Below are 25,464 nucleotides of genomic sequence, written 5' to 3' on the forward strand. Positions count from 1 at the left end.
CTCCTCCCCCGTCAGCAGCAAGTTGGCATCCGTAGGACCTCAGCAGTAGTTTGAGGAATGGCTCAGGTCCTTTATCCGCCTGAGTGCCCATTGCTACAGCGTCACAAAGCCGGGGCCCCCGGGGACCCTACACAGGATGCATTATGCAGTTTTTGGATTGCTTTCACCAGGGAGGATTGTGGGCCGTGCTCTGCTGGAAACACTGACTCCCATTTACTTGCCCTAGTTCCATGTAACCTCCTGAGATATCATTGAGGTCACCGCAGAGCCATTGCATGGGAGTGACGTGCTGCACGAAGCTGACATTTACTTCCTGCACCCGCAGAACATCGCGCTTCCTCACGCCACAATATGTCCATCACGCGTCTCTCATTCTCCAGGTTCTTGATCGCTCAAATCCACCTGAATAGAACGGAAATATAATATATCATTGCTCCTATGACACTTCAGCAGTTTAGGACATTGTCAGTATTACAGCTCCTTTCCTGAAAAGCTCTGTGCTGCTGTGACTTTGTTGTTTATTCTGTGATTTCTAACTCTGACATGAATTGCCACCTTTGTCCTCACAGATGTCATCCAGAAAGATGGCCTTTATCATGGTGTCGTGATATGGCAGCTCGCTGTGTATGGAGGGTGTAGGCACAGAGGGGTCAGAGCTTCCATGCTGACTCCTGACCACTGCTGGCTATGATAGAAAGGTGTCAGGATACACAGGACATGGCAGCTCGCTGTGTATGGGGGGTGTAGGCACAGAGGGGTCAGAGCTTCCATGCTGACTCCTGACCACTGCTGGCTATGATAGAAAGGTGTCAGGACACAGGACATGGCAGCTCGCTGTGTATGGAGGGTGTAGGCACAGAGGGGTCAGAGCTTCCATGCTGACCCCTGACCACTGCTGGCTATGATAGAAAGGTGTCAGGACACACAGGACATGGCAGCTCGCTGTGTATGGGGGGGTGTAGTCAAAGAGGGGTCAGATCGCCCATGCTGACCCCTGACCACTGCTGGCTATGATAGAAAGGTGTCAGGACACACAGGACATGGCAGCTCGCTGTGTATGGGGGGGATGTAGTCACAGAGGGGTCAGAGCACCCATGCTGACCTCTGACCACTGCTGGCTATGATAGAAAGGTGTCAGGAGACAGGACATGGCAGCTCGCTGTGTATGGGGGGTTTAGTCACAGAGGGGTCAGAGTGCCCATGCTGACCCCTGACCACTGCTGGCTATGATAGAAAGGTGTCAGGACACACAGGACATGGCAGCTCGCTGTGTATGGGGGGTTTAGTCACAGAGGGGTCAGAGTGCCCATGCTGACCCCTGACCACTGCTGGCTATGATAGAAAGGTGTCAGGACACACAGGACATGGCAGCTCGCTGTGTAGGGGGGTGTAGTCACAGAGGGGTCAGAGCGCCCATGCTGACCCCTGACCACTGCTGGCTATGATAGAAAGGTGTCAGGACACACAGGACATGGCAGCTCGCTGTGTATGGGGGGTGTAGTCACAGAGGGGTCAGAGCGCCCATGCTGACCCCTGACCACTGCTGGCTATGATAGAAAGGTGTCAGGACACACAGGACATGGCAGCTCGCTGTGTATGGGGGGTGTAGTCACAGAGGGGTCAGAGCGCCCATGCTGACCCCTGACCACTGCTGGCTATGATAGAAAGGTGTCAGGACACAGGACATGGCAGCTCGCTGTGTATGGGGGGTGTAGTCACAGAGGGGTCAGAGCGCCCATGCTGACCACTGCTGGCTATGATAGAAAGGTGTCAGGACACACAGGACATGGCAGCCCGCTGTGTATGGGGGGTGTAGTCACAGAGGGGTCAGAGCTCCCATGCTGACCCCTGACCACTGCTGGCTATGATAGAAAGGTGTCAGGACACACAGGACATGGCAGCTCGCTGTGTATGGGGGGTGTAGTCACAGAGCGGTCAGAGCACCCATGCTGACCCCTGACCACTGCTGGCTATTATAGAAAGGTGTCAGGACACACAGGACATGGCAGCTCCCTGTGTATGGGGGGTGTAGTCACAGAGAGGTCAGAGCGCCCATGCTGACCCCTGACCACTGCTGGCTATGATAGAAAGGTGTCAGGACACACAGGACATGGCAGCTCGCTGTGTATGGGGGGTGTAGTCACAGAGCGGTCAGAGCACCCATGCTGACCCCTGACCACTGCTGGCTATTATAGAAAGGTGTCAGGACACACAGGACATGGCAGCTCGCTGTGTATGGGGGGTGTAGTCACAGAGGGGTCAGAGCGCCCATGCTGACCCCTGACCACTGCTGGCTATGATAGAAAGGTGTCAGGACACACAGGACATGGCAGCTCGCTGTGTATGGGGGGTGTAGTCACAGAGGGGTCAGAGCACCCATGCTGACCCCTGACCACTGCTGGCTATGATAGAAAGGTGTCAGGACACACAGGACATGGCAGCTCGCTGTGTATGGGGGGTGTAGTCACAGAGGGGTCAGAGCGCCCATGCTGACCCCTGACCACTGCTGGCTATGATAGAAAGGTGTCAGGACACACAGGACATGGCAGCTCCCTGTGTATGGGGGGTGTAGTCACAGAGGGGTCATGTTGACCCCTGACATCCATAGCCATCCCGGTGCCGGATAGGACTGGACTCGTGCTGAGCTCTGGAGGAGTCCAGGGCTTTATGGATCCATGGATGTCATGTTGTGGATTATATATTCGTAGATATCTATGAATATACAGATACATTATTACTTATCACTTTATTTTACTCATGGTCGTTAGGGGGGTCTTTTGGGGCCTTGATTACCCCCCGCTCCCCCCATGTGCAGAGCTGCGGGGTCTCTCGGGGGACACAGCGCTGTCGGATCCCCTGTAGACTCTCTATACAATCGTTACTTATTCTTCAAAAGAGGAAAACCTGTGTGATGTGTGAGCGGCACGATGAGCAGTGAGCGGTGAGTCATACCCTGTCCTCACGTCGCCCTCATCCTCAGACACGTCCAGATATAAATATTCCTCTCCTTTTTTTTTTTTTTGGTCTTTTAATTATTATTTTATTTTCTCTCTTTTCTCCTCCATTCATGCGGCCATCTGTCTGGCGGGGCTGGCGTGCCATTCATGTTATAGCGTCCTGACTGTAATGAATGAGGGATCTATCGCGCCACTTCTGCTCCTCAGACGTAGGTGTTCTCCTCTCACCTGATGCACCCGGACGACGTCGCTTCATACGTCATCCAATGGCAGAAATGTGGAGTGTGATGGACTTCCCATAGGGAGCCCACCCTGCTGTGTATAGAAGTTATGCCTATGTATACCCCCATACAGGGGCCTGGGGGATGCTGCTGGATTACTGGGGTCCTATAGATACAGTATTGTTAGAATATACAAGAAACATAAGGTTCCGATACAATGTTGCACTGGGAGATCCTCCATCCTCATTGGCGCTTACCCCCTGCCATCTATTGCAGGTCGCTGTTAATCCACTTCTGCCATCCCAGACACGACTAAGGGATATTCGGGAGATCCAGACGTGTATTTTCCATAGTCTGTATCCGTCTGACGTCTTTGGTGCCGCTCTTGGCGGCTTAGGGGACCCCCACCTATACCGGGAATCCATAACCAGTACAGTTCCATTGTGTGGATGAAAAGGACTGTAAGGAGTCATTGATGGGGCTTGTAAATCGGGTAATGTCACCTACTATTACCCCATTAAACTGCTACCCCCCCCCCCCCCCCCCCCCGAGGTAGGGGATGAAATGTCCTTCCTAGAATTTTCTTTTTTGTGACATTTTACTAGTTTACCTATAAAAAATCTCCTCCAAAGTCATGTGAAAATGAGTAGAGATGAGTCACTTATTGCCTTAGATGAGTCTGTAGGTGGAGAGTCGCTCCAGATGGCCCCTTCTCCTGTTCCATTGCATCTAGAGACATGCTGCTATTGTCATATTAAAGATAAGAATCTCCTCTTTCACATCACAATGATTTCTTTTAACTGTCTGCATCTCAAGTTCTGTAGCTCACAGGAGAACAAGCCCGGAGTTATCAAGAAATAATAATAATATGGTAAAATTCTTATCTTTTAATATGACGCTAAAAGTTTCTAGGTGCTACAGAAACGGGTAGTTAAAGACCTAGTTAGAATTTTGATCTGAAAGATGAGATTCTTATCTTTTTAAAATGACACCAAAAATGTTTCCAGGTGCTACAGAGCTGAAGATGTGGGCGTTTTAAGTGACCCTCTTGTTTTAATCACTAAACTTGACTCTTCTAAGGCAAAATATTAGGATTTTCATTGTCACTTTTCTTTGGTGGAGATTTCACATAAGAGGGAACTTTAGAAAGGACATTTCATCCCCTGCCGGAGTTGGTGGTAGTTTAATAGGGTAAATTCTGGTGACGGGTTCCTTTAACAGCTGGATAACACGTATGCCATAGCAAGGCCCAGAATGTTGGGGTCGGGCACTAAGTTTTGGGTATAAGCTGGGTATAGGTCATCATTGCATGTTAGGGTCGCCAAGTTGTCTGAGTGAATGGATCAAGATGGATCTGCACCTCAGTCCTTATCAGATCCCGACCGGGCAAACCTACCCTTACCCGCAGATACATAACTCTATAGAAATCTAACAAGAATTGGCACACCCTCATTTGTTCCTTATACCCTCTCTGCTGCCTCCTGCATCCCATAATGATATCCGAATTTTATATTTTTTTCCAGGAGAGAAATTTAAAGTGGAAACCAAGGTGATTGCAGCTGATTTTGGGAAACCTGCGGAGATCTACGACCGCATAGAAGCTGGACTGAAGGGACTGGAGATTGGGGTTTTGGGTAAGTGACTAAAAGCAGGGAAGTGAGTATAATAATAATTTGTTATATAGCGCACACATATCACGCAGCGCTGCACAGAGCTTGCTAAATCGGTCCCTGTCTTCAGTGGGGCTCACAATCTAATCACCTACCAGTATGTTTTGGGGAGTGGGAGGGAACCGGAGGAAACCCACGCAAACACGGAGAGAACATACAAACTCTTTGCAGGTGTTGACCTGGGTGGGTCTTGAACCCAGGACCCCAGCGCTGCAAGGCTGTAGTGCTAACCACAGAGCCACTGCTTTGACCTAATGCTGGAGAGGTAGTTGGTCCACTCAGCTATTTTTCTTTCTATACCCTGGAGGACTAGGACCTTTTACTGTACCTTTGAGAAAGTTTGGGGTGCAGGCCGGATGAAAGTAGGGGTTACATAGAACTTAATTCAATCAGTATATACATAATGATTCCTAAAATCCCATTGATGAGTGGTCAGGGAGCTGTATACCTCCGTAGCCCGTAGTTTACTGTAGGTTTTGCATTGATGCACTTCTCATTCAGACAGCGGTGGGGAACCATCCAGTGAGTTTAGATGATCTGGCACAAACTATTTTCATTCTGCGGAAAAACGGCGCCCCGGCTCCTTGGTGTGTGCCGCCATCTAGTGTCCACAGTGTGCATGTGCACTCACAATAGGCAGGGGCTCACTGTGTAATACCATATAGCAGTGATGGCGAACCCTTCGGAAACAGAGTGCCCAAGCTACAACCAAAACCCACTTATGTGTCGCAAAGTGCCAACATGACAATTCAAGCAGTAACTTATTGCTTCTTGCTGTAGCACAGGTTGTAATCGTATTGGCCTCCTGAATTCACCAATACAATAGAAAGATGATGGAGAAATTTGGATTGTAGCTTCCCTCCGGGGTCCCCTGAAGAGGGAGAATCGGGGGACCCAGAGCAGGAGCTCCAATGACAATCCATCTCTATCCACACCTTCTCGCTTCTCCTGTAGTCCTGGCAGCCAAGGGTGTTGCTTTAAAATAGCGCTTAGCATGGCACGGTCTGGGCTGTATTGGATCACAGGAGAAAACCTTGAGTCCTAGCTGACAAACTCTGTGTTGGGGTGAAGGACTGGGTGCCCACAGAAAGGGCTCTGAGTGCCACCTCTGGCACCCGTGCCATAGGTTCACCACCACTGCCATATAGAGTAGTAAGAGATTGAAGTCGGTGACATTGATTATGTAGTGGTGGGATATAGTTGTACACTTATTGAAATTGACTCGTAAAAATTAATTATTAGGTCTACTGCTGGACATGGCAGCTCACTGTGTATGGGGGATGTAGTCACGGAGAGGTCAGAGTGACTATGCTGACCCCTGACTACTGCTGGCTATGATAGAAAGGTGTCAGGACACACAGGACATGGCAGCTCGCTGTGTATGGGGGGTGTAGTCACAGAGAGGTCAGAGCGCCCATGCTGACCCCTGACCACTGCTGGCTATGATAGAAAGGTGTCAGGATACACAGGACATGGCAGCTCGCTGTATATGGGGGGTGTAGTCACAGAGGGGTCAGAGCGTCCATGCTGACCCCTGACCACTGCTGGCTATGATAGAAAGGTGTCAGGACACACAGGACATGGCAGCTCGCTGTGTATGGGGGGTGTAGTCACAGAGAGGTCAGAGCCCCCATGCTGACCCCTGACCACTGCTGGCTATGATAGAAAGGTGTCAGGACACACAGGACATGGCAGCTCGCTGTGTATGGGAGGTGTAGTCACAGAGGGGTCAGAGCGCCCATGCTGACCCCTGACCACTGCTGACTATGATAGAAAGGTGTCAGGACACACAGGACATGGCAGCTCCCTGTGTATGGGGGATGTAGTCACAGAGGGGTCAGAGCGCCCATGCTGACCCCTGACCACTGCTGGCTATGATAGAAAGGTGTCAGGACACAGGACATGGCAGCTCGCTGTGTATGGGGGGTGTAGTCACAGAGAGGTCAGAGCGCCCATGCTGACCCCTGACCACTGCTGGCTATGATAGAAAGGTGTCAGGACACACAGGACATGGCAGCTCGCTGTGTATGGGGGGTGTAGTCACAGAGAGGTCAGAGCGCCCATGCTGACCCCTGACCACTGCTGGCTATGATAGAAAGGTGTCAGGATACACAGGACATGGCAGCTCGCTGTATATGGGGGGTGTAGTCACAGAGGGGTCAGAGCGTCCATGCTGACCCCTGACCACTGCTGGCTATGATAGAAAGGTGTCAGGACACACAGGACATGGCAGCTCGCTGTGTATGGGAGGTGTAGTCACAGAGGGGTCAGAGCGCCCATGCTGACCCCTGACCACTGCTGGCTATGATAGAAAGGTGTCAGGACACACAGGACATGGCAGCTCGCTGTGTATGGGGGGTGTAGTCACAGAGAGGTCAGAGCGCCCATGCTGACCCCTGACCACTGCTGGCTATGATAGAAAGGTGTCAGGACACACAGGACATGGCAGCTCGCTGTGTATGGGGGATGTAGTCACAGAGGGGTCAGAGCGCCCATGCTGACCCCTGACCACTGCTGGCTATGATAGAAAGGTGTCAGGACACACAGGACATGGCAGCTCGCTGTGTATGGGGGGTGTAGTCACAGAGGGGTCAGAGCGCCCATGCTGACCCCTGACCACTGCTGGCTATGATAGAAAGGTGTCAGGACACACAGGACATGGCAGCTCGCTGTGTATGGGGGGTGTAGTCACAGAGGGGTCAGAGCGCCCATGCTGACCCCTGACCACTGCGGGCTATGATAGAAAGGTGTCAGGACACCTTAGAATTGTACATACCAATAATTTGTTAAGTATATTGGATTGTACTTTCCACTACCAGAAGGAGGCGACATCCATGGTCTGGATCCATTTTTCCTGAATAGGCTTGGCTGAGCATGCATGTGTCCTGAGTGGGGATAAGGGAGTGAATTGCTGCTTTACAGAACACAAGATCAGTAGATTAAATGCAATGTGCTAGTTTCTACTCGGATGATGTTGGGGGAAAGTCCGGAGACCTTGGATGCACTTGATATAATCTGCACCTTGGATGACTTTGCACTCTAGCCCTGGCAGTGTGATATTACTTATCAGATGTGTTCACAGCACCTCTGTCCTCAGGACCTTTGAAGGTCCGAGAGGACGAGCCGCTCTGTTTCCGACATTTGACCTCTGCTAAGGAAAGGTGATAGGTCACCATCTTGGTTAAAACCACCCAAAGTAGCTTAAAGGGGAATCCCCACCTGATAAAATGATTGCAAGTATTTAGTGTGATAAAGATATTAGGGATCCAGTGCTCTGTGGGCCATGCAGCACTCTACATTCTAACAACTAATGGATCCCCCCCCCCCCCCAATAATTCAAAGTGACCCATCCTACCGATCCAGCGAGCAATCTCCTCCTAAATCCATTGTGTTTTCTTTCCAGTGAACAACGTTGGAATTTCTTATGAATATCCCGAGTATTTCCTCGATATTCCTGACCTGGATAAGGTGAGTGCTTTCTGCAGTAACTTTAATAGAAGACCATTGCAGTAGGCCTGTGGAGTTAAGCCAAACTTCTCCCTCCGACTCTCCGATTTCCCTAACTTCAACTGTTAATCCACCAAAATGGTCACCGACTCAAGGGTCCTGTTTTCCTGGTCCCTCCAGCAATGTTGAGATGAGTGTGAGCATTACTTCCTAGTGTTTTATTCCTCTAATCTGTAGCACTGCTGAGCATGTACATAAAGTGCAGCCACATTCATCTCAACTGAACAGGGGGAACAGGGGTGCACAATCTTTGCCAGGCCACAAGCAGCCTGTCAAGCCATGAGTTGCAGTCTGTCTAATGAGAGGCACCACAACTGATGGCAGATCACTGATGCAGGAAGCCTCCTATCTCCTGCCACTCCTCTGTGTCCTGATGCTGGTTGTATGTGTCAGGGTAAGGGTCCTCTCATGTTTCTGAGCAGCTCTGCCCCGGGTCCTGATGCTGCCAATATGGGACACAGAGCAGAGCGCCATGTGGAAGGGAGAAGAAGCTGCAGTGTGGTGCAGGGAGGAGAAGAGGAAACAGGAAAGGGGAGGATTTATTTATTTATTTATTTTTGTCTCCTCTGGTGTCTCCAGTATTATACGTCTGCTCTGGTGTCTCCAGTATTATATGTCTGTCTGCTCTGGTGTCTCCAGTATTATTTGTCTGCTCTGGTGTCTCCAGTATTATTTGTCTGCTCTGGTGTCTCCAGTATTATTTGTCTGCTCTGGTGTCTCCAGTATTATTTGTCTGCTCTGGTGTCTCCAGTATTATATGTCTGCTCTGGGGGTCTCCAGTATTATATGTCTGCTTTGGGGGTCTCCAGTATTATATGTCTGCTCTGGGGGTCTCCAGTATTATATGTCTGCTCTGGGGGTCTCCAGTATTATATGTCTGCTCTGGGGGTCTCCAGTATTATATGTCTGCTCTGGGGGTCTCCAGTATTATATGTCTGCTCTGGGGGTCTCCAGTATTATATGTCTGCTCTGGGGGTCTCCAGTATTATATGTCTGCTCTGGGGGTCTCCAGTATTATATGTCTGCTCTGGGGGTCTCCAGTATTATATGTCTGCTCTGGGGGTCTCCAGTATTATATGTCTGCTCTGGGGGTCTCCAGTATTATATGTCTGCTCCCGGGGTCTCCAGTGTGACTTGTCTGCTCCCGGGGGCTCCAGTGTTACTTGTCTGCTCCCGGGGGCTCCAGTGTTACTTGGCTGCTCCCGGGCTCTCCAGTGTTACTTGTCTGCTCCCGGGGGCTCTCGTGTTACTTGTCTGCTCCCGGGGGCTCTCGTGTTACTTGTCTGCTCCCGGGCTCTCCAGTGTTACTTGGCTGCTCCCGGGCTCTCCAGTGTTACTTGTCTGCTCCCGGGGGCTCTAGTGTTACTTGTCTGCTCCCGGGGTCTCCAGTGTGACTTGGCTGCTCCCGGGCTCTCCAGTGTGACTTGGCTGCTCCCGGGCTCTCCAGTGTGACTTGGCTGCTCCCGGGGTCGCCAGTATTATCGTTGTCTGCTCCCCAGTATTATATGCTTTGGGGTCTCCGCTATTACCGTATATACTCGTGTATAAGCCGAGTTTTTCAGCACAAAAAATGTGCTGAAAAACCTCACCTCGGCTTATACACGAGTCAATGATAAAAAAAAATTAATACTCACCCTTCGGTGTCCCCGATGTTCGTTGCGGCTCCCGATCCCTGTCGCGGCTCCCGGCTGCTCCCCGTGTCTTCTCTTCTGTCTTCTGTCTTCTATCTTCTCTAGCCGGCAGAGTCGCGTCCATGCGATCTGCCGGCCGTCGCACACTGTGATGCCGCGCTGTCGCCGCGGATGATGTCATCAGCGGCGTCAGCGATGCATCACAGTGTGCGACGGCCGGTGCGATCTCCCGGCCAGAGAAGATAGAAGAGTGAAGAAGCTGCCGGGAGCCGCGATGGGGATAGGAAGCCGCCGGGAGCCGTGACGAACATCGGGACAAGGGAGGGTGAGTATTAAGTTTATTTCTTTATCTGTATACTAATAGGGGCTGTTGTATACTACTGAGGGCAGACTGTATACTACTGAGGGCAGACTGTATACTACTATTGGGGCAGACTGTATACTACTATTGGGGCAGACTGTATACTACTATTGGGGCAGACTGTATACTACTGAGGGCGGACTGTATACTACTGAGGGCGGACTGTATACTACTGAGGGCGGACTGTATACTACTGAGGGCGGACTGTATACTACTGAGGGCGGACTGTATACTACTGAGGGCGGACTGTATACTACTGAGGGCGGACTGTATACTACTGAGGGCGGACTGTATACTACTGAGGGCGGACTGTATACTACTGAGGGCGGACTGTATACTACTCAGGGCGGACTGTATACTGATGGGGGCGGACTGTATACTGATGGGGGCGGACTGTGTACTGATGGGGGCGGACTGTGTACTGATGGGGGCGGACTGTGTACTGATGGGGGCGGACTGTGTACTGATGGGGGCGGACTGTGTACTGATGGGGGCGGACTGTGTACTGATGGGGGCGGACTGTGTACTGATGGGGGCGGACTGTGTACTGATGGGGGCAGACTGTGTACTGATGGGGGCAGACTGTGTACTGATGGGGGCAGACTGTGTACTGATGGGGGCAGACTGTGTACTGATGGGGGCAGACTGTGTACTGATGGGGGCAGGCTGTGTACTGATGGGGGCAGGCTGTGTACTGATGGGGGCAGGCTGTGTACTGCAAGGGGGCAGGCTGTGTACTGCAAGGGGGCAGGCTGTGTACTGCAAGGGGGCAGGCTGTGTACTGCAAGGGGGCAGGCTGTGTACTGCAAGGGGGCAGGCTGTGTACTGCAAGGGGGCAGGCTGTGTACTGCAAGGGGGCAGGCTGTGTACTGCAAGGGGGCAGGCTGTGTACTGCAAGGGGGCAGGCTGTGTACTGCAAGGGGGCAGGCTGTGTACTGCAAGGGGGCAGGCTGTGTACTGCAAGGGGGCAGGCTGTGTACTGCAAGGGGGCAGGCTGTGTACTGCAAGGGGGCAGGCTGTGTACTGCAAGGGGGCAGGCTGTGTACTGCAAGGGGGCAGGCTGTGTACTGCAAGGGGGCAGGCTGTGTACTGCAAGGGGGCAGGCTGTGTACTGCAAGGGGGCAGGCTGTGTACTGCAAGGGGGCAGGCTGTGTACTGCAAGGGGGCAGGCTGTGTACTGCAAGGGGGCAGGCTGTGTACTGCAAGGGGGCAGGCTGTATACTGCAAGGGGGCTGGCTGTATACTGCAAGGAGGCTGGCTGGCTGTATACTGCAAGGGGGCTGGCTGGCTGTATACTACGTGGGGGCTGGCTGGCTGTATACTACACCCTCGGCTTATACTCGAGTCAATAGGTTTTCCCAGTTTTCGGTGGTAAAATTAGGAGTCTCGGCTTATACTTGGGTCGGCTTATACTCAAGTATATACGGTATTGTCTGCTCTGAATGCAGCATTTGGTTTTTGTTTTGTTTATTGCGTTACTGTGATATTTATAATGTCTTAATGTGTTAATCTGAAGCACAGAGGGGCTCTGGTAATACCCACATAGCACTTCAGGCTTATTAGTATAATTTTAGAAGTAAGAGACCATGGATAACAAATCTAAGAAGAAGTCCCAGTGTCTGGGTCTGTGAGTAAGTGTCCCCTCACCCTGTGCCTGTTAGCGATGATGGACAGTGAAAAGAAAGAAAAGTGGGAGACGCCATGAGGGAATATATATATATTACATTGATCACTGGCACATAATATGACTAGTCTTTATAGCCGATGGCTGGAGACTGGCTATGCCTCCTATATAGTGCACACAGAAACTAGTGGAGCATAACCCGGTGATCTCTGTAATGTCCTATATGACCCTGCTGATAAGTGCTGACCTGTACTGAAGCACATGGGTGAGATAGAAAACCTACCATAAGCTGCAGCAGCCTTTGTATGATTATGTATCTGTGATAACGCAGTCTGTCTTGCTTCCATAAGATGTATTCATCAGCGACGTGAGCGAGGTGAAGAAGGAAGAGGCATCTTTCTGATATCTGATATATCACAAAATCTCTTATATTAACTGTTGCTATAATTTTAGGTGAAGTTTGGTATTCATTGATTTTAATGGGAAACGAAAATCGCATCTCCGTTTCTGCACTCAAGTTACACAAGGAGATTGTAGTGGGATGGCAGGCCGGGGTCCGGACAGGGGGGTTACATGCACAGCCAAAGGCAGGCCGGGGTCCGGGCAGGGGGGTTACATGCACAGACATAGACAGGTCAGGGCAGGGGGGTTACATGCACAGCCATAGACAGGTCGGGGTCAGGGCAGGGGGGTTACATGCACAGACATAGACAGGTCAGGGCAGGGGGGTTACATGCACAGACATAGACAGGTCAGGGGCAGGGCAGGGGGGTTACATGCACAGCCATAGACAGGTCAGGGTCCGGGCAGGGGGGTTACATGCACAGCCATAGACAGGTCAGGGTCCGGGCAGGGGGGTTACATGCACAGACATAGACAGGTCAGGGCAGGGGGGTTACATGCACAGCCATTGGCAGGCCAGGGTCCGGGCAGGGGGGTTACATGCACAGCCATAGACAGGTCGGGGTCAGGGCAGGGGGGTTACATGCACAGACATAGGCAGGTCGGGGTCAGGTCAGGTGGGTTACATGCACAGACATAGACAGGTCGGGGTCAGGGCTGGGGGGTTACATGCACAGCCATTGGCAGGCCGGGGTCCAGGCAGGTGGGTTACATGCACAGCCATTGGCAGGCCAGGGTCCGGGCAGGGGGGTTACATGCACAGCCATAGACAGGTCGGGGTCAGGGCAGGGGGGTTACATGCACAGACATAGACAGGTCGGGGTCAGGGCAGGGGGGTTACATGCACAGCCATTGGCAGGCCGGGGTCCAGGCAGGTGGGTTACATGCACAGCCATTGGCAGGCCAGGGTCCGGGCAGGGGGGTTACATGCACAGCCATAGACAGGTCGGGGTCAGGGCAGGGGGGTTACATGCACAGACATAGGCAGGTCGGGGTCAGGGCAGGTGGGTTACATGCACAGTAATAGACAGGTCGGGGTCAGGGCAGGTGAGCTACATGCACAGCCATTGGCAGGCCGGGGTCCAGGCAGGGGGGTTACATGCACAGCCATTGGCAGGCCGGGGTCCAGGCAGGTGGGTTACATGCACAGCCATTGGCAGGCCGGGGTCCGGGTAGGGGGGTTACATGCACAGTAATAGACAGGTCGGGGTCAGGGCAGGGGGGTTACATGCACAGACATAGACAGGTCGGGGTCAGGGCAGGGGGGTTACATGCACAGCCATTGGCAGGCCGGGGTCCGGGCAGGGGGGTTACATGCACAGCCATAGACAGGTCGGGGTCAGGGCAGGGGGGTTACATGCACAGACATAGGCAGGTCGGGGTCAGGGCAGGGGGGTTACATGCACAGACATAGACAGGTCGGGGTCAGGGCAGGGGGGTTACATGCACAGCCATTGGCAGGCCGGGGTCCGGGTAGGGGGGTTACATGCACAGACATAGGCAGGCCGGGGTCCAGGCAGGTGGGTTACATGCACAGACATAGACAGGTCGGGGTCAGGGCAGGGGGGTTACATGCACAGCCATTGGCAGGCCGGGGTCCGGGCAGGGGGGTTACATGCACAGCCATAGGCAGGGCGGTGTCAGGGAAGGTGAGCTACATGCACAGTCATTGGCAGGCCGGGATCAGGGCAGGTGGGTTACATGCACAGCCATTGGCAGGCCGGGGTCCAGGCAGGTGGGTTACATGCACAGTAATAGACAGGTCGGGGTCAGGGCAGGTGAGCTACATGCACAGCCATTGGCAGGCCGGGGTCCGGGCAGGGGGGTTACATGAACAGCCATTGGCAGGCCGGGGTCCAGGCAGGTGGGTTACATGCACAGCCATTGGCAGGCCGGGGTCCGGGTAGGGGGGTTACATGCACAGTAATAGACTGTCCGGGGTCGGCGTGGGTGGGTTACATGCACAGCCATAGACAGGTCGGGGTCAGGGCAGGTGGGTTACATGCACAGCCATAGGCAGGGCGGTGTCAGGGCAGGTGGGTTACATGCACAGTAATAGACAGGCCGAGGTCGGGGCAGGGGGGTTACATGCACAGTAATAGACAGGCCGAGGTCGGGGCAGGGGGGTTACATGCACAGTAATAGACAGGCCGAGGTCGGGGCAGGTGGGTTACATGCACAGTAATAGACAGGCCGGGGTCCGGGCAGGTGGGTTACATGCACAGTAATAGACAGGCCGGGGTCAGGGCAGGTGGGTTACATGCACAGTAATAGACAGGCCGGGGTCAGGGCAGGTGGGTTACATGCACAGTAATAGACAGGCCGGGGTCAGGGCAGGTGGGTTACATGCACAGCCATAGACAGGCCGGGGTCAGGGCAGGTGGGTTACATGCACAGCCATAGACAGGCCGGGGTCAGGGCAGGTGGGTTACATGCACAGTAATAGACAGGCCGAGGTCGGGGCAGGTGGGTTACATGCACAGTAATAGACTGTCCGGGGTCGGGGCGGGTGGGTTACATGCACAGCCATAGGCAGGGCGGTGTCAGGGCAGGTGGGTTACATGCAGAGAGCACAGAGCACAGCGGTGTGAGGACACGCCCCCAGTTCAATCCTGGAATATACATCTGAACAATGTGCATTGTATGAAATACTTTACATATATCAGGCGGATGCAGTGTGTAGGAGTGTTACATGTAGGTACGTGTACTTACCTTTACTTTTCCTTTTCTCAGACTCTGGACAAGCTGATCGATATAAACATCACGTCTGTCTGCAAGGTGAGAAGGTTTCTTTCTAACATTTTATCCGCTTTGCTCGGGGAGGTCCGTACACAGATGCCTGGACCAGACTAAACGGCCCCTACATTATATTCTTATATACACACACTGTCCTCCCAGCAGGCAGAGAGCATGCACTAGTCAGGTGATGTGTACTGCTGAGGCCAGTGGTTGGATGTAGTAGTCGGGTGATGTGTACTGCTGAGGCCAGTGGTTGGATGCACTAGTCAGGTGATGTGTACTGCTGAGGCCAGTGGTTGGATGCACTAGTCAGGTGATGTGTACTGCTGAGGCCAGTGGTTGGATGTAGTAGTCGGGTGATGTGTACTGCTGAGGCCAGTGGTTGGATGCACTAGTCAGGTGATGTGTACTGCTGAGGCCAGTGGTTGGATGCACTAGTCAGGTGATGTGTACTGCTGAGGCCAGTGGTTGGATGTAGTAGTCGGGGGATGTGTACTGCTGAGGCCAGTGGTTGGATGTAGTAGTCGGGGGTGTGTACTGCTCAGGCCAGTGGTTGGATGTAGTAGTCGGGGGATGTGTACTGCTGAGGCCAGTGGTTGGATGTAGTAGTCGGGGGATGTGTACTGCTGAGGCCAGTGGTTGGATGTAGTAGTCGGGGGTGTGTACTGCTCAGGCCAGTGGTTGGATGTAGTAGTCAGGTGATGTGTACTGCTGAGGCCAGTGGTTGGATGTAGTAGTCGGGGGATGTGTACTGCTGAGGCCAGTGGTTGGATGTAGTAGTCGGGGGATGTGTACTGCTGAGGCCAGTGGTTGGATGTAGTAGTCGGGCGATGTGTACTGCTCAGGCCTGTGGTTGGATGTAGTAGTCAGGTGATGTGTACTGCTGAGGCCAGTGGTTGGATGTAGTAGTCAGGTGATGTGTACTGCTGAGGCCAGTGGTTGGATGTAGTAGTCAGGTGATGTGTACTGCTGAGGCCAGTGGTTGGATGTAGTAGTCGGGTGATGTGTACTGCTGAGGCCAGTGGTTGGATGCAGTAGTCAGGTGATGTGTACTGCTGAGGCCAGTGGTTGGATGTAGTAGTCAGGTGATGTGTACTGCTGAGGCCAGTGGTTGGATGTAGTAGTCAGGTGATGTGTACTGCTGAGGCCAGTGGTTGGATGCAGTAGTCAGGTGATGTGTACTGCTGAGGCCAGTGGTTGGATGCAGTAGTCAGGTGATGTGTACTGCTGAGGCCAGTGGTTGGATGCAGTAGTCAGGTGATGTGTACTGCTGAGGCCAGTGGTTGGATGTAGTAGTCGGGGGATGTGTACTGCTGAGGCCAGTGGTTGGATGGCAGACCATGGGGGTGTGTACTGCTGAGGCCAGTGGTTGGATGTAGTAGTCGGGTGATGTGTACTGCTGAGGCCAGTGGTTGGATGTAGTAGTCGGGGGATGTGTACTGCTGAGGCCAGTGGTTGGATGTAGTAGTCAGGTGCTGTGTACTGCTGAGGCCAGTGGTTGGATGCAGTAGTCAGGTGATGTGTACTGCTGAGGCCAGTGGTTGGATGCAGTAGTCAGGTGATGTGTACTGCTGAGGCCAGTGGTTGGATGCAGTAGTCAGGTGATGTGTACTGCTGAGGCCAGTGGTTGGATGCAGTAGTCAGGTGATGTGTACTGCTGAGGCCAGTGGTTGGATGTAGTAGTCAGGTGATGTGTACTGCTGAGGCCAGTGGTTGGATGCAGTAGTCAGGTGATGTGTACTGCTGAGGCCAGTGGTTGGATGTAGTAGTCGGGGGTGTGTACTGCTGAGGCCAGTGGTTGGATGTAGTAGTCGGGGGATGTGTACTGCTGAGGCCAGTGGTTGGATGGCAGACCATGGGGGTCTTGATTCTCCTCACATTGTTAACCATCTAGATGCCATGGTTGCCATTGACTTTGGAATCTGGGGGGTTAATGGGGGTGTATGTTGTATAAATCTTCATGATCAGGGACAGGGAATTACTCCTCATCTCTTTCCCCCTGGAGGCCAAGGTCCTAGCCCCGGGAGCTGACACTCTACCAGTGGAGGGGTATTTTCGGGATGTGTTTCTTGCCATATGGGCCGGAATTCTCGCCAAACCTCCTGGAAGTAGCAGACGGATCGCTCGGCGGATCTGAATCCTCTTTTTTTTTTTTTTTTTTCCTGGGGACCATCTGCTCCCGTCCTGTTGTTTTGCCATCAGATCGGTTTTCCAGCCCAAACTGTTCTAATCCTTATTTTTATTTTAGTTTTTTTATCCCCCTCCCTTTTCCTGTTCTTGTGCTTTTTGTTATCCGTCCGCCTGGTGAAGACGGTTCCCTAATCCCCACGCTCCCTATTACATCCTTGTTAGTTGGTGTTGTTCAGGGGAATGTCTGAAACAGACGCCTACGCAGCGAGCGCTCACCCACCCACACAACTTCCACCCACACAGAGTGCATCTCCCCCATCCCCTCCCATCGTCTCCACGTCTGGCTCCAGCGCCCATCCCAGGCTGACGCTCCTCTTCTACAGCCATTACACCCCCTTTTCGGGGAAAAAAAATTACCGATTATTTTTTATTTTTTATTTTTTTTTCCTCCCTTCAATATTCACAGAAGGAAATACTTGATATTGACGCGGTGTTCAGGGGGAATCATAGGCTCAGCACCGAAGGAAGTTCTAGTAACAATCCTTACAGATCTGCCCCAGAGTATATACCCCACCGCTGTGCTAGTCACATGTTCTGTATTATACTCCAGAGCTGCACTCACTATTCTGCTGTTGGTGCAGTCACTGTGTACATACATGACATTACTTATCCTGTACTGATCCTGAGTTACATCCTGTATTATACCCCAGAGCTGCACTCACTATTCTGCTGCTGGTGCAGTCACTGTGTACATACATGACATTACTTATCCTGTACTGATCCTGAGTTACATCCTGTATTATACCCCAGAGCTGCACTCACTATTCTGCTGCTGGTGCAGTCACTGTGTACATACATGACATTACTTATCCTGTACTGATCCTGAGTTACATCCTGTATTATACTCCAGAGCTGCACTCACTATTCTGCTGCTGGTGCAGTCACTGTGTACATACATGACATTACTTATCCTGTACTGATCCTGAGATGCATCCTGTATTATACCCCAGAGCTGCACTCACTATTCTGCTGCTGGTGCAGTCACTGTGTACATACATGACATTACTTATCCTGAGTAATAAGTTATTCCTTCCTGCAGTCACCACTAGGGGGTGCTTTAGAGCTTTTGGTATAATTCTGTGGCTGTGATGGGTCGGTGCTGTGCAGTGTTACGTGTATTACCAGTCTTCAGTTATAGAAGAGAGGGTAGCTATTGTACGGGTTATTTTGTGAAACTATTTGCAGCAGTTCCTTGCTTTTCCTCCTCATGGCTGTCCTGTTCTCTCTTGTAGATGACACGCTTGGTGTTGCCCGGGATGCTGGAGAGGTGAGTCAGTCCGCTATATACACACAGCCCAGACAGGACCTCATTATTATGTAGAGGGGAGAACCCTTCTCATGGTGGTGACTAATGCCTTCGGCCTCCATGTTGGTGAGGATGGAGCGATCGGAGGTGACTCATGAGGACGGAGGGTGAGTCACCGGCATCGTGGAATCCTTCAGCTCTCCTCCATGCTGGAGAGGTCTGACTCATCAGTACAGTCTGAACAGCTTTCTATTCTTAGGGGGGAATTACAGCGATGGGGAGTGGGTGGAACCGCCGGGATTACCTGGTGTCAGGCTGCAGCGCTTCAGCCATGGTAAAGATGGCAGCATGTAAACAGAGCAGCCGTGCCATGTGTGGGGGATATCAAACCGAGATCTGCAAACCACCTCCCAGCACAGGAGTGTACTGTGGGGTATGTCCTTACACTGCTGTGCTCTGTGCTCTCTGGATTGAGCCTTTTCATAGTCCCTCCCTTCTGCTGACTCCTCTAGTTTTGTTACAGCAGTGGAAGGTGCAGTCCAGAGAACTAAGAGCACAGCAGTGTAAGGACATACAGTCCTGCTGCTACTAACCACCTACACAAAGGTCTGATCATACATCTCTCCAGGGACAATACCTAACACTGGCAGCAGTCTGTATGGTGACACCTCCTGACAAGTTCCCTTTAAATGTACAACTACTCTGCAGTTGTGTAGCTTGTTAGACCAGGAGCATTGTCTAAGGGATTTCCTAAAATTCACCCTAAAAAACACTTATTCAAAATGATGGACTTCACTTGAGGTAATTACTAGATGATATTAGCAGATGGCACCAGGAGAGCAAATTCTCAGGCAGAAGATGTAGTTGGACAGGCCGGGGTCAGGGCAGGTGGGTTACATGCACAGCAGTGGACAAGCAGAGATCAGAGCAGATGGGTTAAATTTGTAGTATTGGACAGGCCGGGGTCCGGGCAGCGGGGTTACATGCACAGTAATAGACAGGCCGGGGTCCGGGCAGGGGGGTTACATGCACAGTAATAGACAGGCCGGGGTCCGGGCAGGGGGATTACATGCAGAGTAATAGACAGGCCAGGGTCAGGGCAGGTGGGTTACACGCACAGCCATAGACAGGCCGGGGTCAGGGCAGGTGGGTTACATGCACAGTAATAGACAGGCCGGGGTCAGGGCGGGTGGGTTACATGCACTGTATTAGACAGGCCGGGGTCAGGGCAGGTGGGTTACCTGCACAGTAATGGACAGGCCGGGGTCAGGGCAGGTGGGTTACATGCACAGTAATGGACAGGCCGGGGTCAGGGCAGGTGGGTTACATGCACAGTAATGGACAGGCCGGGGTCAGGGCAGGTGGGTTACATGCACAGTAATGGACAGGCCGGGGTCAGGGCGGGTGGGTTACATGCACAGTAATAGACAGGCCGGGGTCAGGGCAGGTGGGTTACACGCACAGCCATAGACAGGCCGGGGTCAGGGCAGGTGAGTTACATGCAAAGTAATGGACAGGCCGGGGTCAGGGCAGGTGGGTTACATGCACAGTAATGGACAGGCCGGGGTCAGGGCAGGTGGGTTACACGCACAGCCATAGACAGGCCGGGGTCAGGGCAGGTGAGTTACATGCACAGTAATGGACAGGCCGGGGTCAGGGCAGGTGGGTTACATGCACAGTAATGGACAGGCCGGGGTCAGGGCAGGTGGGTTACATGCACAGTAATAGATAGGCCGGGGTCAGGGCAGGTGGGTTACACGCACAGCCATAGACAGGCCGGGGTCAGGGCAGGTGAGTTACATGCACAGTAATAGACAGGCCGGGGTCAGGGCAGGTGGGTTACATGCACAGTAATGGACAGGCCGGGGTCAGGGCAGGTGGGTTACATGCACAGTAATAGACAGGCCGGGGTCAGGGCAGGTGGGTTACACGCACAGCCATAGACAGGCCGGGGTCAGGGCAGGTGAGTTACATGCACAGTAATAGATAGGCCGGGGTCGGGGCAGGTGGGTTACATGCACAGTAATAGATAGGCCGGGGTCAGGGCAGGTGGGTTACATGCAAAGCCATAGACAGGCTGGGGTCCGGGCAGGTGGGTTACATGCAAAGCCATAGACAGGCTGGGGGCAGGGCGGGTGGGTTACATGCACTGTATTAGACAGGCCGGGGTCAGGGCGGGTGGGTTACATGCACTGTATTAGACAGGTCGGGGTCAGGGCGGGTGGGTTACATGCACAGTAATGGACAGGCCGGTGTCAGGGCAGGTGGGTTACATGCACAGTAATAGACAGGCCGGGGTCCGGGCAGGGGGGTTACATGCACAGTAATAGACAGGCCGGGGTCCGGGCAGGGGGGTTACATGCACAGTAATAGACAGGCCGGGGTCTGGGCAGGTGGGTTACATGCACAGTAATGGACAGGCCGGGGTCAGGGCTTGCACAAGGAATGGCTTGCAGTAGATGAATGATGTTTGTGTCTCTCTAGGTCTAAGGGTGTGATCCTGAACATCTCCTCGGCCAGTGGCATGTACCCCGTCCCCCTCCTAACCGTCTACTCCGCTACTAAGGTGGGTCGGGACCATTCAGCGTTTTGTGTTTCACATTAGGATCTGTTACGTTTTTGTCAGCTCCCCCCATCATCCCCAGTGTCCCCCTGTGTCCATATGACGGGGGGGGGGGGGGGATAGGAAATTACTGGGATTCCAGTTCTGTGGTATATTTTATGGGGAGGGAGGGGGTGACACTGCGCATTACAGGGGGGTCATGCCACATTGGGGGCTCATACATGCTTCTGTCTTGTTGTTGCTCAGGCTTTTGTGGATTTCTTCTCGCGGGGTCTTCACGCCGAGTACAAGAGTCGGGGCGTCACCGTGCAGGTGAGTGAAGTGCGTCGCTGCCGAGGATCCTTGTTATTGTGTGGTCTCCATGGCAACAGTGGATGTCTTGGCAACAAGGAGATCACGTTCTCGAGTGTGTGACGTCCTCGACTCCCGAGCTTTTAGTTGGTGGAAATTTGATTTAGTTTTCTGGGGTTTTTTTCCTCTATGTTATCGTCTTAGCTTGGGGGAAAAAAAATTATTCTGTGCTAAAATAAAATATGAGGGGGGGATACAGGGGACCCTCTATACAAGATCCATGTCTGCCCCTGGATGATCCATAGTTGGGATTTCCTTAGGTCTTATTCACACCTGCACGTAGCATCACAATTTGCTCTTTTTTGTCTGTTTTTACATTAAAAGGCATCTCAGGGGGGCAACCCCTCAAAACCTGTCAGGAGAGGTGTAGGTTGTATGACACATTAATACCCCCTAGTACCACAAGTGCCATGGAGGCGGAGCCTGCCATGTTTACTGCCCTTTGCTCTATGCATTGGATGCACTCTAGTCCCTTCCTTTTGATTTGGGGGGGGGGGGGGTCTCATGATTGCACAGGTTGTAGGGGGCTGGGAGGTATCTGGTGCAGTCTCCTCAGCTGTGCACATGAAGGGGGAATTGCAATCCATGCACTTGATAATCGGCCTGAATGACCAATAGATTGCAGCGGCAGAAGTCTTGAGGGGTCTCAACCACGGACAGAATTAAAATGGGTTTATAGAAAATTGCCAAATAAATCACAGGTGGTAAGTTTTGCTTAAAAATAGCCCAAAAATCCTATCCCATTAATTGATGTAGTGATTTGACGCGCCACGTCCTCCATCCACAGGATATAATGGTTCCTTTGCACATCAGGGGACGAGGAGAGCGGAATCCCCCTATAGATGTGACTGCTGCATCCTGGATTAGCACTGCCTTATGCTGCCATCTAGTGGCCGCAGCGTGTCATAGCAACAACTTGTATGGCGGTGTAATGCGGTAAAGATCTGGTAATAATCCATCATAAGTACAGACAATACGGACGGATGTGAGGAGAGATCATAGTACGGCGTAGAATATTTATTGTTCTGGGTCGTATTAGGTGTTCAATGAATTTACGCAGCACCCGTGCCCATTCATGACGTTACCTCTGTGTATATCTCCCGTCTCCAGAGCGTTCTACCTTTCTTTGTGGCCACCAAACTCAGCAAAGTCCGCAAACCGACTTGGGACAAGCCGAGCCCAGAAGCCTACGTGAGGTCGGCACTGAATACTGTCGGCTTACAGACCCGGACCAATGGCTACCTACCCCATGCCCTCATGGTGAGTGATACTGCACAGTTCAGTCCAGTTCATTGTAGTGATCTGTTTGGGTCTGGACCGTCCTGCAGTACTTTGATACACGGGTAAAGCTACGTTTATACCAGCTAGAGCCTTAAAGGGAATGTCCAACTCGTGTAGTATACTGTGACTATGGTTCTGTTCCTCTCCCCCTCTAGGGCTGGGTCACCGGATCGCTGCTCCCAAACTGCCTCTCTATGAAGCTCGCCATGAACGTGAACAAAGGCCTCCGCGCTCGCTTCCTGAAGAGAGCAAAGAAGAACTAGGATCAACTCTAGAAGAATCTCCAGGTCTTTTAGATGACGGAATGTAACACAAAGACCCTTCGATTAGAGCCCATGATTTACCTCTGCTGCTTCTTTACACTGTTTTAATAGCGCTCTCTGTTTCCATAGATCGGGGGCCGCAGGGTTAATCTCAACCCCTTTTAGACACTAATAAATGAAGTTTTGAGATTAACAATAATATCTACTCACCTATAGATGTTCACCCTATGCCTTTGACATTCATCTAGACCCTTTAAATAAACTTTATACACAGCAGGTCATAGGTTATTGCTGTCATGCAATCCCCCCTTCCCGTCCCCTAATATTTCGAGGTACGACCTTAGGCAAAAGCCTCATCTCATCCATCGTGTGACCTAGTCTGGGCCTACGTCAGGTCACACTGTAATCCATGTGAATGGGGTGGATGACCTTCTATTCACCTCTAGGCCCAGGTTGTGTTCTGCTTGTAAAACCAAAAAGTGCAGCTTCCTCCCCTTGCACCGCAGCCTAGATCTACTATTTGGTACCTTTGTATATAAAGGGGCGGTTGTCCCTCAGTGTTATTCACATTTAGATCAGCTTTAATGGATTTTTTGGCTGCATTTTTACACATCTGCATGTTGAGGGTTGTAGTTCTATAACCGATGGGGGACTGGGATATACCAGTCTAAGAGTAGGTCCCAGACCAGGGGACTGAAACTTTGTTGCACTGACTTTGAAGGGGATATTTCTCATACTGGTCCCATAGAGCAACCAGATTCTGAGCCCTTTAAAAAATTAAAAAAAGGTTTTAAAAATTTCCTCTATTCTGGTCTTCCCCCATCTTTAAAGGGGCAGAAGGAGCTACGGTTGCGCCACATTTGGGGCGGCAAAAACTGTGTAAACAAAAGTCATACCTAGGATGTGTTTTCATGATGTTTGTAAAGATTTGGGGGAGATTGTTTGTTTATCTTTTATACTAATAAAGTTAATTTGAGGCAATATGTTGTGTGCACTATGTGATGTATACATCAGTGGCGGGTTATCACCTGTGACCCCGCAGAGATCGCCTAGTAATGGAGAACATGGACGAGACATCATGGTCTGTACACCAGAATCTTTCCATTCACTGACAACCAGCAGGATTTGGATCAGACAGTAGATTTCCTTCAAGTAAATGCGAGTCTATGACTATCCATCCTGATAAACCAGGGACATTACTCATAGATCCAGGCACCGGGACTGTGGTAACTTATATTTCTTATCCATGGCCTCCTTTCTTCTAAAATTAACTTTTATGATTATGCTAAGGAGCCTGAAGGGCTCCCAGGGCTTTGCCAGTGCCCCTCAGTGCTACAGATTCATCGGCTGTTACAATGAGCATAACATGTCTCACCCAAGCCCCTGCTCTCTCCCTCCAGCAGCAGCAGCAGGAAGAAAAAGGGGAGGTGAGTCCTGCTCTGCGCATTGTAAGAGCATGGAGGGGCTCTGGTAACTCCCCTAGAACCTTTCTGGCTCATTAGCATAATTATAATAGTTGATTTTAGAAAGTAGACCATGGATACCAAGAATAAGAAGATACCACTCGGTGCCTGGATTTAATGTCCCTGGTTTATCAGGATTGATTTTGTTTGTTAGATTTACACTAAGTGAACTTTAACCTCAAGATCTAACCTTTTCTTCACAATGTTTCCTCCTCCATAAAGGATTCAGGTACAAGAATTCTCTACACTGTTTAAGCCGATTTGTAGTTTTCTTATTTTTGTCTGAGACCGTAGATTCATCAAAACCTCCGTCCTTTTGTCTTGACTCTACTGTACAGAGGTGTAACCTGGAGCTGTTGGGCCCCAATGCAGAATCTGTACCAGGCCCCAACTATAACGTGTTGTCTATGGTACTGGTCTCCACCTTATGGGAACCTAAGAAACCTGGGACCAGGTGTGTCCTCACCTTCCCCACCACACAATGGCCGTACAGTGAGGAGCATCTCTTTTTTTGATGTTTTCCCTGTCCTACACCACCGTAGTAAACAGAACAGGGGATGTGTCTGATCATTGGGGGTCTGACCACTGGAACCCCAGAGATTGGGAAAATAGGGTTCCCTATAGCGAATGGAGCACAGATCCAGATCCTGCTCTTCCTTCACTTCTATGGATGGATCCCATGTAAGTAAATGGAGACCAGGTCATATGATTGCTGCTCTATTCACTATGGGGAACTTCTCCTAATTGATGGGATCCTCAGTGGTTGGACCCCCAGCCATCAGACCCATAGCCTTGGATCATGTCTATTATGGCACAACCTATTATAAATCTCAAGCGCTACGGAATATGATTGCGCTATAGAAATGAAGATTATTATTATTTGCAGGGCATATAGAACGTCCTCCCACCAGGGGCCTGACCTTTTAGAGTGGGGGGCAGCTGAATTCCCCTGGTACATGAGTGGCTGGCTGAAGCGCAGGATAGCCCAGGACTGG

At 51.7% G+C, this 25,464-nt stretch overlaps 1 protein-coding gene across 2 annotated transcripts in view; it reads left to right on the plus strand.

Moving 5' to 3' along the window:
* Positions 1–23,885, plus strand: part of HSD17B12 (hydroxysteroid 17-beta dehydrogenase 12) — a 47,970-nt gene extending 24,085 nt beyond the window's left edge. For both annotated transcript variants that reach the window (XM_072118996.1, XM_072118995.1), the window contains exons 4-11: positions 4,702–4,812; positions 8,252–8,316; positions 15,107–15,151; positions 18,535–18,569; positions 21,033–21,114; positions 21,358–21,423; positions 22,573–22,722; positions 22,899–23,885. In XM_072118996.1, coding sequence (XP_071975097.1) covers positions 4,702–4,812; positions 8,252–8,316; positions 15,107–15,151; positions 18,535–18,569; positions 21,033–21,114; positions 21,358–21,423; positions 22,573–22,722; positions 22,899–23,006 — 662 coding nt within the window. In that variant the 3' untranslated portion in view covers positions 23,007–23,885. The remainder of the gene's footprint in view (positions 1–4,701; positions 4,813–8,251; positions 8,317–15,106; positions 15,152–18,534; positions 18,570–21,032; positions 21,115–21,357; positions 21,424–22,572; positions 22,723–22,898) is intronic.
* Positions 23,886–25,464: the final 1,579 nt, after the last annotated feature.

The sequence above is a fragment of the Engystomops pustulosus genome, chromosome 7 (genome assembly GCF_040894005.1).
Source record: "Engystomops pustulosus chromosome 7, aEngPut4.maternal, whole genome shotgun sequence".
NCBI classification, from domain to species: Eukaryota; Metazoa; Chordata; class Amphibia; order Anura; family Leptodactylidae; genus Engystomops; species Engystomops pustulosus.